The sequence below is a fragment of the Dipodomys merriami genome, unplaced genomic scaffold (genome assembly GCF_024711535.1).
Source record: "Dipodomys merriami isolate MVZ:Mamm:240054 unplaced genomic scaffold, mDipMer1.0.p SCAF_10, whole genome shotgun sequence".
NCBI lineage: Eukaryota > Metazoa > Chordata > Mammalia > Rodentia > Heteromyidae > Dipodomys > Dipodomys merriami.
Window position 1 is genome coordinate 22,827,411 of NW_027202271.1, and position 18,988 is coordinate 22,846,398.

Here is an 18,988-nt window from a genome sequence, read left to right on the forward strand (position 1 = left end):
GAGAGCCATCCATCATCACCACCACCCTTGCAGGTCCTTACAATACTTCAAGGACCCTGTGAGGAAATTCTTCCTCTTTGGCTCCATGAATCCAACAGGGCCAGTTTCTTTCAGAGTGCTGGCAGTTTGATTGTGTGGGGAAGGTGTCAATGCTTTACTTTTGTGTTGCTTTGCAATCTGAATGTTGAGTTCTGAACCTGATGCAGTAGTTTACAAGTGTGAGAGGGCACCAGGGCTGTGAAAATAAATCTCTATTTCTGAATGGCAAATCACCTGTGGGGATCTGGGACAAACTTAACAAAGGTGGCTAGAGCAGTATGCTGAATCCCCGAGCTACTTAAATTACTTCTCTTGCTCTTTTCCCTATTCTTTGAATTAGTGTTCATTATTATTTTACCAACTACACATACCTGTACACTGTCTCTACTGTAAACAAACAGTATAAATACTTATTCACAAGTCGAGACTAAGTACATGAGGAGATCTCTCTGAATTATGCTATGTGCATATGTTTATCTATAAATATTCCTTAAATGAAGCACTAACTACACATTATGTACCTCATGATGAGCTGGAGGAATGAAGAGTCAGCCACAGAGGCTCCAAACTTAGGAGAGTAGAAAAGTACAAACTAGAATATTTCCTAAGTGTCTGACTATTGAATATACAAGGCAAGGTGGGCCTAGACAGGGTAAGGTGGGTATGGAGATGACCTCTTCGACCCAGACACACATCACAGCCCTGACCAATGTTATCACCCCAGTTACCCTTCCCTGTTCCCCTTTATAACATCAACATCCCTCATATACATGCATTCTGCATTATGTCCTACCCTGACTAGCCCTCACCCTCTGCTGAAGACATTTCTTATTCACTTCTGATTCCTTCCTTCCATGAGAAGGTCAGCTCCATGAGGGCAGAGATTTCTATTCAATGACCTATCTTTCCCCCTACTCCCTCCCCATCACCCCCCCACCAATTACAATAAGAGAGAGTTTGGCTGCCTTTCTCCACTATACCACTATTTATCACTTAAAACAGAGCTTGGCACATAACAGATATTTAATAAATTTTAGTTGAACAAACTACTACCACCATCATCACCACCATCATCAAATTACTCACATTCACTCAGTGATTCCCATGTGTGGTGCTTGGTAGCTTTACTTGGGATGGCTCACAAGGACTCTGAGAGATAATGACCTCTGATCTCACTTTAAAGTTGAGGAAACAGCCAGGCACTGGTGGTTTGTGCTGTAATCCTAGCTACTGAAAAGGCTGAGATCTGAGAATCATGATTAGAACCCAGCCTGGGCAGGAAAAATCTGAGGTTCTTATCCCAAATTAACTAGCAAAAAGCCAGAAGCAGAGCTGTGATTTGAGTCGCAGAGTAACAGTCTTGAGCAAAAAAAACTCTAAAAGAGAGTGTCCAGGCCCTGAGTTCAAACTTACTAAAATAAATAAATAAATAAATAAATAAAGCAAGCAAGCTGAGGAAATAGACAAAAAGACAATTATAGACCCAGTAACTTAATCCTGGTCACAATCTCAGCAAAGGGTGAAGACTGTAATTAACCCTGGGGCCATTTAACTTAATTCTTGCTTTATTTCTTTTTCTTTTGGTGCTGGAAGCCAGGACTTCATGCATGCTAGGCACATGCTCTACCACCAAGCTCCACCCCAGCCTTATGTTCTACTTGATCCCTGTAGAACTACAGACAGTCTATGCAAAGGAGCTGCCGCCACCACTACTGAACCCCTGAAGTACCTGCCCCTCTCTGGCCACCCTCTGGACACCTCCAGGCCATTCTAAAGCCACAGAGACACTTTTAAATACCAAATATGATCATCTCACTCTATGCTACACCTCCACAATGACTTTCCACTGGTAGAGAGCATAGTTTGGAGTGCTACCAGAAAACATAATCATTAGTTGTAACAATCTATCTAAACAATGTTAAATGTGTTAAAATGGATACTTCCAAGCCCCACCTAATGCATTCATTGTTGAGTCTCTCCGGATGAGGTCATAAAATCCCCATCTTTAAGAAGAATTTCCAGGTACAGCCAGACATGATGGCTCACATATGTCATCTCAGTTATGTAGGAAATATGAATAGGAGGATCGTGGCCCAATTGAGCCTGGGCATAAATCCAAAGCCTTAATTGAAAAATAAAGAGAAAGAAAGAGAGGAAGAAAAAGAAAGAAAGTAAGAAAGAAAGAAAGAAAGAAAAAGAAAGAAAGAAAGAAAGAAAGAAAGAAAGAAAGAAAGAAAGAAAGAAAGAAAAAAGAAAGAGGGAGGAAGAGAGGGAAGGAAGCAGGGAGGGAGGGAGGGAAGAGGGGAGGAAGGGAGAGAGGAAGGAGACTAGGAGTGTGGCTCATGCTATAGAGCACCTGCCTAGTAAGTATAAGGTCCTAAATTCTAACTTCAATACTGTCAATAAAAGCAAAGGGCAGCTAGGCACCAGTGGCTCATGCCTGTAACCCTAGCTACTCAGGAGGCCGAGATCTGTGGATCAAGGTTCAAAGCCAGCCTGGGCAGGAAAATCTATGAGACTCTTATCTCCAATAAACCACTAGAAAACGGGAAATGGCACTACGGCTTAAGCAGTAGAGCACTGGCCTTGAGCTGAAGAGCGCAGGGACAGCGCCAAGCCCAGAGTTCAAGCTCCAGGACCGACAGAAAAAATAACTGGCCTACCACTTTGCCATTCCAGGACACCATACAAATGCCTGCAAGTTGGTAAGTACTATATAAATTGAGCGTAAAGACTAAGACCCAACCAGCTTTATTTAATGATCACCAAGGCCTCTTTTGTTCAGTGACAATATTACCTAAGTTACAGACTCAAACATCCATAACCCAGGTCACAGGTTTCAAAAGTGACCAATGTTTGAGCAAATCCTGTGTAACACCCGAGCAAACTAGCTCATAGATAAAATAACCTAAGCCAGGTTAAGAGTTTTTCCATAAGATATGCTCACTCCAAAGATCATTCCATTTCTTTCTCTAAAAAATACCATGCTGTTACAGCTATAAAATTATGAGAGGAAAAATATAAAATGATACACACTGAAGCCACCTGTGATTTCTGGTTCCTGTCTGTGATTCAATTGAAAGGAGGGCTCTTCAGCACTTTTGCATTCTAAAAGATCCCATAAAATGTTAGAGGTGAGCTTTGTTAATATTGGTATTTCCAGAGGTATGCAACCAGCCTATCTGGTATTTTCCCCAGGCTTTAAAACAAATCCTTAACTTTTTTTTTTCCATCTCTAGACATGGGGTACCATTTAACCCAGTGTTAGCTCTTGTATCTTACACCTAGTTAACAGAAAAGGAAGATCTCATACCATCTCTTCTGGTGGCTCCAATTGGGAGTATCCCCACACACACTTAAAGCAAGTAACTGGACTAAGCTCAGATATTAAATATTACATCTAAGCCTCCAACTGGGGCTGTAGGCAGTGGCTCATGCCTGTTATCCCACCTACTTAGAAGGTAGATAACAGGAGACTCGTAGATAGAGGTCAGCTCAGGCAAAAAGTTGGTAGGACCTCATCTCAACAAATAATTCAGACATGGTATCCTCTGTCTATGATCCGAGAAACATGAGAGGATAGGCAGAAGGACTGGGGTCTTGGGCCGAGTGTGGGCAACACTCAAAGCCCTATCGGAAAAATAAGTAAAACAAAAAAAGGTCTTAACATGAGCGGAAGGAAGCCTGGCAAGCGAGCAGGAGACCCTGTGTTCAATCCCTGGTATGCAATCCCTTCCTCTCCTTTACTCAAGTTTTCAAATTATTCAACCTGTGTCAATAACCCAGAAAAACAGCTGCCTCCGCAAAATGTAAACAAAGAATTTGTTTTTCAACCTGATAATAGAGATCAAACTGTCCTGAAAAATATTTGGAAAAATATGAGATTTAATCATACATCAAGTTTCTAATCTGAATCATGCCATGTAGAACAACAGACTTTTTTTTAATTAAAAAAAAATCTATGCAAGTACTTGTATTCGGCTCTGGTTCTTCTCAAGAGCTTCAATCTGAAAGAAAGTATCCTACTCTACAGAAGCAGAAACTTGGGGCTCTAGGAGCCATGATGACATAATTCCCAAAAGCGCCTGCATGAGAAAATCCAAACTTTTCCAGATGGAAACACAGAGAGAGGTGAAGGTGACCAGGTGTTACACAGGTATGGAAACAATTTCCCACTCCATACTGCACACGCATCCCCTCCATGGCTCAGCACCCAGGCTGTGAAATCTAGGCCATAGCTGGGTCTGCCATCACACAGGTTGACATAGCAGTCACTGGCAGTAACACCACATAAGAGGAAGGCAAAGAAAGGGGCTTTCCTGAGACTGGCTTGACACACAGCACGCCCTAAGGCAAATCACGCATGAAGACAACTCCATAGAAGGGCCCCATATCTGAAGGGAATTCAACTCAGGTTTCTAGTCATCCTAGCTTTCTGGTGGCAAGTGACAACTTTACAGGACACCCTCACTATTATTTACTTATTTTTTACATTGTTTCCAATAGAATGGCCTCACAGCCTCACTGGTTCTCATGTTGGTGACCCAGCACAAAGCCAAAGTTTAGACGTTTCCCCCACCCCAGCCAAACTATAGTCCAACCCTCCCCCGCCATCTCCCCGGATTGTAGACCCCCCCCCTCAGCCTTCACTTATGCCAGGACTCTTGAGATTCGCCAGCACACGGACAGATATGGCACAGCACAAGGACAGCAGAGAAAAGGCTCCTCTGGTCAAACAAGAAGAACTATATACGATGTTATAAACTGCCCAAACCAGTATTCTCCATTTAGACTCAAATATTTTAAGCAATTGGGAAAAGCAGAGAGAATGGGTATCAATGAGAGTGTAAAGTATTTTTTAAGTTCAGTGTTTATGTGTCAAATACCAACTGATTTTTCTTTCATTCCTTTCTGTTTCTGATTTTTTTTTTTTTTGGTGGGGAGGGGGAGAAAAAAACCACATCAGGATCAAATGTCACTTGGTTCTTATTAAAACAGAAGAAAGCAGACACGGCGGCTACACTGTGCCTTGGCTGACCTGAGCGCTCAGTAAAAACAAACCTCTATAAATCACCAGATGTGAGCAATTGGGTAGTGATCACTTTAATTAATTGAAAAGCTTTCCTGAAATTTACTGTATAATTTCAACCCTTCCAACAACACCTTTACTAGAAGCAAGGAACAATGGTGGTTCTTTTTCATAAGTTGTTTATGGGAAGAATGTGTTTTTAACATCAGAGATTTTTTTTAATTAAGATAAGATGGTGAAATTGCTTAATTCTAGAAATTAAGCCAGAAGCACTTTAAATGCTATCTTTAAATGCCACAAAGACAAAATATTCTCAAAGCTACTCAATACATGAATATAAACCTGTTATCTACCCCCAAAATATTTAACGTGATTTTAATTGCATTTGAAAATCCCTATTTGCAAACTAGCATGTAATGGTTTTTCTGACTTTTAATCACAGATTTGACTTTACCTGCCCAAGTTGATACTCCAAATTATGGCTTCTGAAGCCTGATTTCCACTGTAGGCATCTGTCCTCAGAAAAATAAAGAGTGATAAACAAGGCACAGGTAGTTCATGCCTCTAATCCTAGCTGCCCAGGAGGCTGAGATCTGAGAATCCCAGTTTGAAACTAGCCTGGGCAATGAAGTCTGTGAGATTCTTATCTCCATTTAATGAACAAAAAACTTAGAATGGAGCTGTGGTTCAATGGTAAGTACCAAAGCTGAGCAGAGAAAAACTAAGGGACCATACAGGTCCTGAGTTCAAACCCAAGAACTGGCATCAAAAAAAAAAAAAAGAAAGAAAGAAAGAAAAAAGAAACTACATAATTAACGTATGATCCATAGACCTCCTCTCCCACCCACAATGGCAGTCATGGAGCAATGCCAGGATTAAAGTCTTTGTCTACAGAATATAACTTGATGGAATCTTGGAGAGGAGTTTCAGTTATGACAGAAAAGTGCGTTTAGTGTGTTGTTTTTAGGAAGCCTGGGGACTAGGAATGCAGTTCAATGGAGAAGCACCTTCCCAGCCACAGCATAGGAGAAACAAAACATAGTACATATTCATAAATTTAAATTTGTAAGGATGGCAGCATAGCCTGGAAAACCAGTGAATCAATTCAGAAAGTCTTTCTCTATCAGACTCTGGAGGACATGTTCAAAATTGGCTTTTTAGATCTCTACATTAGTCTAAATGGACCACCTACTAGCCTATGCTCCTGAAAATGTACCTAGGAAATACTGCTGGTATTTACTTACAAGGAAAGAAATGTAATATTTGCGGCGACTGGCCCCAGATCTGGAATGGCTTCCAATTCATTGTTGTTCAGTTTCCTACAAATGCAAAAACAAACAAACAAACAAGATGCTAATTAGGTCATCAGTCATTCACAGAGGTGAGAACTCTATAAAGCATTCTTCAAAGACATCTCCCACGTGCAAAGCTTTAAATATTCATACAGTGACTAGTAAGTAAAGACATTAAGACTTACACTTCTCGAAGGCTTTGCAGGTGGCTCATAGAACTTGCCTTGATGAAAGATAATCTGTTGTGACTTAGGTCCCTGGAAGGCAAGAAGAAAATGATAAGTAGCTGCTACACACTAATAGTGCCTCATGATATGCACAAAACAATGTGCTGATGAAATATCTCAATCCACATGAGTGACAACCCTAAAACTAATTGGTCTATTCTGTCCACAAACTATATGGAAACCAAAATGCCAAACTCTAAGCTCGGAGGACAAAATTAGTTTAACAGGCTGGCAGATTGAAATACTTTAAGCCCACAAACATTTTAAGAGATGTTTTTTGGCACATGGTGAACAGGTCCTTTGTGAACGGCTAGTTTTGCTTTACCCTCCCATCTCCCCACTCTCAACTTGATACGATGACATCATGGCCCATGAAACATGGCTAATTAGGCAGGTCAACGAAATGACAGTCTCTACAGAAAGGTTTTTAATCACAAAAGTCAGCACCAAGATCCCTACTGCAAAGAGAACAGAAATAACTTGTCAAGCATATTGCGTAAAGTATGGTACATGTTTGTGTGTGGACACGTGTGTGTTCAAAGTTAGTGTGTGTGTGTGTGTTGTGTGTGCGTGCGCACGTTCAAAAGGAAACACAACAACCTGAACCCTCTGCTTTGATTCCCCAAATCGCCACATGTCATAATTTGACAAATTAAACCACACCAACCACCTAACAGATTGTCCAGGCCCCTAGGAACAGATTTCAGCTACTACAATAAGTGAGCTGCTTACTCAAAGACTCAATCTAATGTAGTAGTAACAACCTCCACAGGACACCAGTACGAATAAAAATAAACTCCAACCCATATTAATACTGCAGGTGAGGAAATTACCTAAGCATTTAGATTCAAAAATCCAGCAAACGCATTTGGTTGTATTGCTTCACACATGTGTATGTGCCTTCAGCTGGTGTCAGAAAATGCAAACGCTGAGGGACTCCTTAGAAACCAGGCAAATGGATAGCGATGGCTCAAAGTTCCCTTCTGAGAGGCAAGCTAACCTTCCTAAGACAATTCTTTCGGTGTTTAAAAAACGAAGGCCTGAAAATAACCCAAGATTTAGATAGTAAAAAGTGACTGAAGCAAAGCATGAATTCTATCCCATGTGCAAGTTTCCCACATGCGTAAACATAGATAGAATTGCACACAAGGAGGAGTTGTGGTGTATCTTTCTCTGTGAACGAGTAGATCCTTTTAGTCTTGTTTGAGTTTTGATTTCAAGAGTACACCTGGATTTCTGTATTCAACCTTTAAGCTATTTTTTTTTAAATCTGCAATGGTTTTATTTGATATATGTTTGCTTAAAAAGACCTACCAGACAGTAACACACATGAGTAGATTTGTTCTGGTAGTTATAACATGAAAAAAAAAAATCTGGCACAGTCTTGAAACTATAAAAGTCTTGCAATTACAAGCACCATGGTGCATGCTTACCACGCCGGCTGGAGCCAGACACTTTCCCTCACCGTCCGCTCAGATCCATCTGGAGTTCATCAAGGAAACCGTGAGCCCAACAACTCACCGTTCGTTAGAATTCCAGCAAACCTGTGTGCCTTGAGCACCCCCAGACAGTCACAGATTTCCTGTATGACTTCAGAAACAACCAAGGCCTTGGCAGGGGAGTTTAGCTGAAAACCACACAGGCCTCGCTGGACTCTCTTGACTCCAATATACTATACCTGCCTCGTTCATTGTTCCTACTTCCCAAAGCAAAGGGGAACCAATCTGGTATTTACATGTATTACAGGTGACTTTTCCTCTAAATCCAAAGACACGCACGTATGCGTGTGTGTGCGCGCGCACACACACACACACACACACACACACACACACACACACACACACACTTCAATCCATTGTAAGGATTATTTCACATTTTATGAGGCAATCTTGTGAGCAAATGGGATTCAGTGTTTCACTTGGTTTCATGGGTGATAAAAGGAAATCCTCCAGCAAAAGACCATTAAAAGAAGAAACTCCTGGGGCTGGGAAGGTGGCTCAGTGGTAGAGTGCTTGCCTTGCATGCATGAGGCCCTGCATTCGATTCCTCAGCATCACATAAGAAAAAAGAAAAAAGCCGGAAGTGACGCTGTGGCTCAAGTGGTAGAGTGCTAGCCTTGAGCTGAAGAGCTGAGGGACAGCGCCCAGGCCCAGAGTTCAGGCCCACGACGGGACCCCCCCCCCCCAAAAAAGAAGAAACTCCTTTGAGAGACAAGAGCACAAGCAGGCAGCACTCAGGTCTAATCCAGAAACAGGACTGGCAACTTGAACTATTTTACTCATAAAATAGTGTACTAGTAAAACCATTATTATATGTGGGAGAAGAAAAAAAATATCCCTCCAGTGACTTTTACTGCTAAATACTTAAAGCCACGAAACTTGTAATATAGCTAAATTTAGATTTTAATATAATTTACAATTCAGAAATAATTACTTTCCAGTTACAAAATGTCACATTTTTCCCAAATCTTCCTTACGTGTTTTGAGTTTATGGCTAGATGGTTAAAGTTATACTCAAGACATATAATGCCTATGTTTTCTTAAACAGAAAACATTCAACAGGGCGCACAGTTTCTTCACTACAGGTTGACCCACTGTAACAATGAGAAGTACAAGACACTATGTTGAAAATGAACTTTACAACTTGAGGGGGGAGGGAAGAATTTGGGAGGTAGGGAGGGAAGGGATAGTAGGGGAAAAACAAAAGAGGAGGTAACAATGCTCTATATGAAATATACTCATTACCTTACTCATGTAACTGTAACCCCTCTGTACAGTATCTTTACAATTAAAAAAAAAAAAGAATTCTGTGAATGGACATCTTTCCCCAGGAAACTTTTTTTAAGTTTTTTTTTTCTCCTTGATATATCTAGAAGGCAGCCTAACCTTCCTCTTCATAATCAAGGAATGTCTCTCTTGCTGCATTCCTATCAACACAATGAAGTATATAAAAACAATTCATTTAAAGCATTTGATTCCAACTATCCTTTCCTTCCTTGGAGCATTTGGAAATCTGACTTCCAAGTCAAATTTTAAAATGCAAATACAGCACAACTTCTTAATCAGTCCTACTGGGGTTTGGGGAGCTGCTAATTCAGCAGAAATCTGGAAAGCAAGTTGAACAACAACAACAAAAAAGCCAGCCTGGCGCTGTTTTAAGACACTGATCCAAAGTGACTCATAAATCAGCCTGCTATGTTCGAGTCTTCGTCTGGAAAATACAGGAAAACAGCTGTGAAAACCATAAGGACTAATACAACCCCCCCCTTCCCCCGCAACCCACCCCCAATTCTGGTACAGGCCAGAAGATTTATAACAGGCCAACACTAAAGTCAACACTAGCACACACTACCTTTCAGACTTGGGCCTAAGCCCTGTTGAGAGCTCATACACTGCTATGTGATAAGATAAATAATTACGAGTTTCCACAGAGAACCTCGTAATACTTGAGGTTCTCACTGGATATCAAACTTTCCTATCTTTGGGCTAAAATATTCTACCAACTACTGCTTTTGGGGCCAGAGTTCTGTAAGCACAGATCTAAAAACCAAGGCCCAGAAGTTACTATCCTAACCACTTGCATAAAGCATTAGAAGTGACTTTCTGAAAGAAATGAGTACAGTATTACTGCTTTACAGCTCACACTATTCAACTTCGTGTGAATGAGGCTCCTAGACCATTAAGTCACAACCTAATAACAGTGGGACACACACACACACACACACACACACACACACACACACACATACACACACACATAGTTTTCACTCTGCAAATGCAACAAATGAAAAAACTGTGATTTTGAATTCTGACTTCCAAGACAACTTTTTCTTCTTTCTCTTACATAAGGAAAGGTAAGAAATGGGGAAGGACAATATGCATCTTTCTACTTCTCTTTCCTGACCTCTTGATCGACTTAAATGTTTTTTTTTTTCCTAATTCTATAAAATGTAAGTAGCAGTTTCTTGAAGTCTCTGCATCCCCATTCCAACATACCAAAGATCAAAACATAAAACTCAATTCCACATTATTTTCCCCCTTCTTTCAAAGATAGAGAAGAGATCTCTCAGAGCCTGTGGCCTAGACAAAAGAAACATTTACAATAAAGAAGTTAGGCCACATGGCTTGGTGACACCTACAAAGAGGGTTAGAAATCAGTCAGTGAAGTAGCAGAATGACGGGACTGTGGGGCTGTGCTCAGAGTGATCCCAGCAGGGTTTCTGACAGCAGACAGAGTGCTTATTTATACAAGTGGAACTTATTTTCACATACATTTAAGGAATGTGGACTTGTATTGAGACAATTTACTGCTGGCGGAAATGTAATTAAAGACTGTGCTAACCAAATAAACTGTAATTTGTTTTTAGTGTGCCACCAAATTATCTGCAAAACAAAATCCTAATTAGGTCAGCTACTTTTTAAGACAATGTTTAAATAGGTATCGAATCCCTTTGGGTTCAACTCAACTTCTAATCAAGAGCTGCATGGTTATTTTTTTTTCAGACAGCTAAACTGAATATGTACCTACAGACTGCACACTGGCAGGATTCCAATGGTCCCTTGTCATTGAGAAACTATTGAATCAAGTTAGATTAGGTGAATAATCTAAGCTTTTCTAAAACACACTCCAGGACGTCCTGGACTACTTTTTCTTTCTCATCCATCTATTATTCCTAGGTGTTCACCTCCAGTCATTCAAATGTTCAGTTCCAGATGTTAACAATAGAGCCATTCAAGTCTCATGAATGCAACAGCAGGACCTCCACAAGAGGCAATTGAATGGAATTAGCCACAACTAATTGAAAGTCTTCCTGCTTTAGGTTTTAAAGCCCTTATCTCCTTCTTCACTTGTAATAATAATTTGAAAAAGAAAAAGAAAACTACTAAATAAGCCGTGCCACGCTTGGCGATTAAGCAAATACCAGCCATTTCTCCTCCATTCTGTTTCTGTATTAAACAAGTTTATTAACAGCACACACAACAGGCTGATGGATGACTAGCAATTCTACAATTCTCAAATAAATGGATTGAGATCAGAAGAGGACTTAAAAACACAACTGATTGATCTATCTGACTAAATCTTCGGCCACATAGTGTTATGATATTCGAGTTGTCCACTACTGTTGTTTTAAGAACTGAGGAGTCTCTTTGCAATTCCGCTAGGCCCAAATCTACAAGTATGATCTCTTTGAAGTCAAAGTTATATCTTCTTTAGAAAAAGATAGCTGTATCTTGTGCTTTGGGGGTTATGTCTTACCGCTTTTCCTGAAATTTAAACAAAAATAGGGGTTTGGAGAAGCTATAAGGAGAGTTGACATGTGCTAATGACGCGTCAAGTCAGTGACATTTTTCTCCCTCGTTGCTTTCGTGACCTTGGCAATGCTACCAGACTTCACCGATAAAATCCAAAAACCTTGCGTAATAGCAATTGAGCTCTTTGCCCGCTCAAACCGTCCTGGCTTGCTAAGAAGCTAAGCTGCACCAATTAACGTCCTCGAAAGAGAGTTAAAAAAAAAAAAACCCTCTAGCTCCTTCGGTTCCATAATCTACTTCTCAATCTTCCCACACCCAACTTCGCAAGGGAAGCAGGTCGTGCGACAAACGTGACCCAAACCTTTACAGTCGGTTAAGGTGATGGTGACGCCCCGAGGAGAGTAGAAAAGTAAAGGGCTGCGCGGAGGGAGGGCTTCCCACGTCCAAGGCGCGCTGGCAAGTACTGACTGGTAACAGTCAAAAGAGCCCGATCAACTTCGAAACCAAGTCTGTGTCTCCAGAGGAGAAACGGAAAAGTCAGGTCGCCCACAGGTTACCATCTGTCCTGGTCCGGGCCTTACAAGAAACGCGCAGAGGAGCCGGACCCTTTGCAATTGCCAAGAGTCCCAATTCCTGAGCCGTGCCAAACGTCCACCTGTACAAGCAGCAAGAGTAAGGTTGAACCTCTCCCCTCCCCCCCCCCCCCGCACCAACCCCCAGTCCTTTTCCACTCCCACAGGGAGCCGATCGCGGCCTGGACCAAGGAAGCGCTGCAGCAGAAGGAGCTGCACGCCGCGCCCACAGCGTGCAGGCCCTCGCCGGCTCTGAACACTCCCGCCCCGCACCCCTCCCACGCCCGCAAATCTTAAGAGGTCCCACACCACCTCGCCAGCTAGGGCATACTTACAGCCGAGAGATCCATCCTGGGAGAGGCTCGGGAAGGTGCGTGAGCCGCTGGCGACCGCAGTCCAGCAGATCCCCGAGGCAGCGGCAGGGAGCAGGGCAGGGGCGCTCAGAGGACACCCCTCCCGAGAGTGCCGAGAGCGGATCGGGTGCCCCGCGGCCGCCACGGTGGCTGCCGGCGGCCAGGCCCGCGCGCCCCAGCACCGCGCACAGCAGCAGCCCCAGCGCCGCCGCGGGCGCACGGAGCCTCTGCGCGCGCATCGCTGTCCCCGCGGTCTCCCTCTCTTTCTCTCTCTCTCTCTCACTCTCTTTCTCTCCCTCTCTCTCTTTCTCTCTCTCTCTGCCCGGCGCTCCGCCACCCGCGCGCTCCTGGGGCTGGGCACAAACTTTGCTGCCGATGGTGGACGCCCCGATCTCGGCCGCGTGCTCGCTCCTCTCTCGAGCTCTTGGGTAAAGTCTTTTTAAGTCTCAGCAGCGAAACCCTTCCGTAAGTCTTCCGCCTCCAACAACAACAGAAAAGCAACCAAAAAGAACGGCCAAGTGCGGCCGAGTTGCAGCTCGAACAACGTCTCCAAAGCTTGCCAGCTAAGAAACTTTTCCGCCTGGGTCCCGGGGACTGTGCGCAAAGTCCGCTCACGATGGAACAGCGAGGCGGGGCGGGGCCGGGCGGGTGGAGAGGGCGGGGAGGGCGAGCGTCCATTGGCCCGCCAGGCTGCCCCCAATCCACTCCGCGACCACGTGACAATAACAAGGCTCCAACCTCCCCCTCCCCCGCCCCCCCAACACACACACACAGACACATACCCCTCTCCCTTGCTTTTCTCCCCGCCCCTTCCCCCGGCGGGAGCACAGGAGAAAGTGGGAGCCGAGATTGTAGGAAATTCAGAGTTAACATTTTCCAGCCTCTCTAGCCAGAAGTCTCCACTGCGTCCTGGGAACCGTATATTAGTTGGAGTTGAAGGGAAGAAGGGAGTGAGCTAAGTCGTGAAGGCTTGTTGAGCTCAGAACTTGGGGATATTTAGGGCGTGGGGGGAGGGGAACTTAGGGGAGTAAAGTAAAATTAATTCTGTTAATTAGGAAACCTTTCAATCCCGAGTGGCAGAAATGTATTTCCTTATTTTAACCATCCGCACAAGATCAAGGACGGTTTCTATGAAAATAGTTATTTTAAATTTAATGCGTGTTGGTTTCCCCCCTCTCTCCCTTACAAATCAGCACTCAGAATGAAAGTCTAAAAGTCAGTCAGGGTTTTGGAACTGGTATGTGGAGTTACAAATAGCCTGCCATCCTGCCGAGGTGAGGGTGGAGTGTTATTGGCCTTCTAAAATTTCAGCCGACAGCCAAGAATCGTTGAAGGGCGATCACAGTAATATTCACGAGGATCTTGGAGGGAAAACTGTAGATGTGTGCCTTAGTCTCGCTGGTCTTAGAGTTGGAGATGAGAAGTTCTTGCCTGTCTTTGAGAATGAGGCTGAGTTCAGCCTTCAGGACTTCCTACTGACATCTGTCCCACAAAGTCCTAAGTGATTGGGACCGCAGGGTACTGAAACTGAAGGAGACCCCAGAGATCATCTGTCTAACCCCTTCTCAAGGCAAAGTAATAGATCCACGGGGGTCTGTAACTTGCTTGGGGAAGGTGGGGAGCAGGTTGAGAACCTTATTTGAAGCATCTACATGGATGCATTGCTTATTGGATGCTGTTCTACCCACGTGTTGTCAGTCCCAGGGCTTCTGTGACTGCGCGTTATTCAGGAGTGTCGTGGTTTGTGGAGTTGAGACTTTAACCCTGACTCTATCACCCACTGATTTCCATTGTAGCAAATTACTAGTAGAAAGTAGCCAGTCACCGGGAAAGGAAAGAACTCAACTTTCAAGTGGGCACACCCTGTTTTAGATAAGATAGCCCATCCTCTTTTCAACTGCCTGTCACACCAACCCACCATGATTAGTTTTTCCATGAGGTATATAGGAGAAATTATAGATAGGGTGCTTCAGTTTCAAATTATGATTTGTCTGCTTAGAGGTGGAAAGATGTACTGGTCATACTAAGAATTTTCCAGCTCAGGATCACCCATCTGTTTCATGAGGCAAACCAAGCTTAGTGCCTTGGAGTTTTGTTTTGTTTTGTTTTTAGAAGGGGGCTATTGTACATGTCATGGTGTGTGAGAATTGTGTTATGAGTATGGTGGCTTACATCTGAGGTGTTTCACCCACAGGACAGAAATATCAAGCAAGTTAACCTGTAATCCCAGATACTTGGGAGCCGAAGATTGGGATATTTTGATTGCAGGCCAGCCTGGGCATAAGTGACCCACACCTGTTCTCTGAGCTACCTGGGGATGCACAATGGTCAACTGCAGTGATGCTCACCTGTCATCCACACCCACATGGAAAGGATCACAGCCCAACCTAAAAAGAAAGTGTTTTGTAGGTGTGGATCAAATGGTAAACAGCCAGCTTGGGGGGAGGGAGGGGAGGCTGAGTTCCTCAGTTCCTCTACAATAAAAATAAAAAGAATCTCACAATCTCTTCTCCTCTTCTCCTCTTCTCCTCTTCTCCATTCACCTTATGTTACTTCGTCTTTTTCCACCAATCAAATTTACATTTATATTTACTACAACCATATTCTAGTCCATATCTTTCTCCTAAACAGTACACGCATACACACGCATACACACACACACACACACACACACACACACACACACACACACACATTTGATCAGCCACAAGTCATCTCAAATTGGATGTTCAAATGTGTGTAGAATGAGGTTTCATCATGCCGGTGACTTAGCTCCCTTCCCTTGCGTTCATTATCTAAAAGAATAATGTCTATCTCCCCATGGTTAACTGCTTCTGTCAATCCACAGAGTCAACTTGCCATGGCCTGAGTCTCACCATCTCCTCCACCTGCAACCAGCAAGCCCTGAAGAAGCTAGCACCTACGTGCCTCTCTACCCCTCTCTCCTTGGACCTGCAAATCCACGCCCAGTGGGCTCTTGCTTGAGTTTCTATCTGGCATTCCAATCCTTTCTCCACAAAGCATCTAAGTGATATCTGCAAAGGCCAAATCTGAGCTCATGACTCAACTACCTGATTCCTTTCACAAGTTGCCATTGTCCTGGGAGTAAAGTTCACATTTGTTAGAGTGATCTATCCAGCTTTACTTTTTTTTTTTCCTCTTTTTAGTCCTTCAAAACTCCTACTTCATCCTTTCCCTTCAACTCTAGGAACTATTTGCAGTTCTCTTCTTGGATCTCTGCTGGTTGCTCTCTTTACTGGCTGGTCCCTCGCAGTCCTGATCACTCTGTCCCTCTTCTGCCTGGTGGATTTGAGCCTTCTCCTTAGCATCCACTCTTCCTTTAGCAAAGACTGCCCTTACACTTTCTTCCAGTGAAACCAGTATGCACTGGGTCCTGTTTCTCAGTCAGTCAGTTGGGAATACAATAAAATCTTTATCTGATTTCCAATTGCCAGCTTCCTAGATTTACTGTCAAGCTCTGTTCCCTCTATAAAACCCTACTAATAACACTGGGCACCAGGTACCAGTGGCTCACACCTGTAATCTTAGCTACTCAGGGAGTTGAGATCTGATGGTTGTTGTTGGAAGCCAGTCTGGGCAGGAAAGTCTATAGGTTCTTATCTCCAGTTAGCAAAAAGCTGGAAGTGGAGGTATGGCTCAAGTGGCAGAGCACAAACTTTGAACAAAGAGCTCAAGGTCATGAATTGCAAGCCCCAGTAGTAGCACATGCATGTGCATGTGCACAAGTGTGCACACACATGCACGTGAGCATGCGCGCGCGCACACACACACACACACACACACACACACACACACACACACACACACACACGAGATGTCTTTAACACCCTGAAGTCAGCACAAAGAGGGACCCTCCATGAAAACCAAGGCAACATTTTCACAGGCTTTCTAAACCTTCATGAAGCAAAGGACTGAGAGAAGTTGCACTGGGGTGTGCCTCCATCTGTGTAACAATAACAGAAGATTGAGTATCCCTGAAGTCCTCTCTAGCCTTGAGCTCATTCCTTTGTAGTGCATGGAAAATAAGTATGAAAACTGAGTGCCAGAGCAGACGGCCTGTGGGAAAGAGCAGTTCAATGCTCTATTTATGATTATTGTTATCGTGAAGGTGATGTACATAGGTGTTACAGTTACATAAGTTGGTAATGAGTACATTTCTTTTTGAACAGTGCAATGCTTTTAAATAATGTTCCTGAGATTGTCGTGCTGCACACTTGTCCCCATTGCAAATGTGTTGGGAACTGAGGAAGTCATTTAGGCTCTGTCTGAGAAGGGATTAATGCTATCATCACGGGAGTGGACTTATTATCTGACAGGGGGTGGTGATAATAGTTGAGCTTGGCCCTTTTTCCTCCTCTTTCTGCTAGGTGCACTTTCTCTTACCTTTCTGTCATCTGCTATTTGATCATTCAATGAAAAGGTCTTTATCAGATATGAGCCCTGTGACTTCCCAGGCTCTAGAATTGTAAGAGATATATCTCTGTTCTTTATAAATTACTTGCTGTCAGGTATTCTGTTGCAGAAGCACAAAACAAACTGAAAAAAAATTGAATATAAAATTCTGTTTTACTTCCCAAATTTTTATCAATAAATGACTGTGAGCTAGACACAATAGACTTCATGTGTCACTGATCCTCTGACAATGTTATTTTTCTATGCACGTGCCCACACGCGCATGCGTGGTTACACAGCTGCACACACATGCACTGCAGGAGTGCATGCACATACACATGTGCACACGCATACTCAGGATGGCATACATGCAGACATTTGCACGTGCACACACAGGTGAGCATGCGTACATAGTACAAGGGACATTGCTTATGTCTTGAATTCTGAGGCTAATGTCTCATGAATAAGGATTTAGTGGAAGGTAGTCGCATTCATTTTTGAGAGGGATTATTTAACATTTCATTTAAATGCAGAGAAACTTAGACGGTTTTTCAACTCTTTAGAGGTTACCCTGGTTAATTTGGTAGGTGAAAACTGGCTTTCCATTGGAAATGACCTCAACCATCCAGCTAGCTTGCTCTCATCTATAAATGATTTCCCTTGAAGGGCCAGGACAAGCCCCATTTTAAATAGTGTCCTACTGCCCCTGTCCTCTGGTCGGTGGAGCCCAGACCCAGGGCTCTTTTCAGTTATCCTCTGTGTGTGTGTGTGTGTGTGTGTGTGTGTGTGTGTGTGTGTGTGTGTGTGTGTGTGTGTGTGTGTGTGTGTAACTGTTTCTGGCAAGTGTGAGACTTTCTTATCTTGAGTGCTGGCAAGGCCAATGACTCACAGATAAAAAGTAATAGAGGTGCTAAGCTGTCAGTTTTAACACGGAAGGACTGGGAATGGAAGCTCCACTCCTCAGACCTTGTTTTATCATTACAATGAATGATCCTGTGAACTGTGAAAAGGGGAACTAGATAAGGTAAAAGAGGAAGGAAAGCCCCCACAAACAAAAGTCCCGGCTCTCTGGGAACAGGGGCGGATCTTTCCCATTCCCAAGGCATTTTAGAAGGTGTAGATAACCCCTTTCCTTTCACATAGACAACACAACACACAGAGCACCAAGCTCCAGGAGGCCAGAGAACACAATCTTCCACTGAAAAATATTTAGAAAACAAAAAACAGCCACTCATCTGCCTGCTTCTTTCCAGTCAGCCAACTGTGTGATGTTCTTTCAGTTGAAAACACAGTTCTATCATCCACTAACTGGTGTGGTTCATACCTGTAATCCTAGCTATGCAGGAGGCTGAGATCTGAGGATCACAGTTTGAAGCCAGCCAGAGCTGGAAAGTCCCTGAGACTCTTATCTCCAATTAATCAGCGAAAAATCAGGAAGTGGAGCTGTGGCTCCAGTGGTAGAGCACCACCAGCTTTATGAGAAAAAGCTAAGGGACAGTGAGTACTGAAGCCCTGAATTCAAGCCTTTGTGCCAGCACACACACACACACACACACACACACACACACACACACACACACACACACACACACACACACACACACCTTTTATTCATTTGGATGTAAGTTAAATATATACATATAATCCATTTGTGCATAATTGTCACTCCTAGATGGTGAGACAAGAGTGATGCATGCTTCAAGGAAAGTTTATACCACAGACAAAGCCGGATACCTTGCAGATAGTTCTGTGTAGCTAGGACTTATTGGGAATGTTCAGGAGAGGCTGGGGGAGGGGTGAAATCCCAGGGC

General features: G+C 43.4%; 1 protein-coding gene across 1 annotated transcript in view; it reads right to left on the minus strand.

Annotated features, from left to right (window-relative positions):
* Positions 1 to 13,338, minus strand: part of Lrig3 (leucine rich repeats and immunoglobulin like domains 3) — a 57,423-nt gene extending 44,085 nt beyond the window's left edge. The window contains exons 1-3 of the mRNA XM_069987707.1: positions 12,747 to 13,338; positions 6,546 to 6,617; positions 6,313 to 6,387 (exon numbers count right to left, since the gene is read on the minus strand). Of these exons, the coding sequence (XP_069843808.1) occupies positions 6,313 to 6,387; positions 6,546 to 6,617; positions 12,747 to 13,003 (404 nt within the window). The 5' untranslated portion in view covers positions 13,004 to 13,338. The remainder of the gene's footprint in view (positions 1 to 6,312; positions 6,388 to 6,545; positions 6,618 to 12,746) is intronic.
* Between the last annotated feature and the right edge of the window lie 5,650 nt (positions 13,339 to 18,988).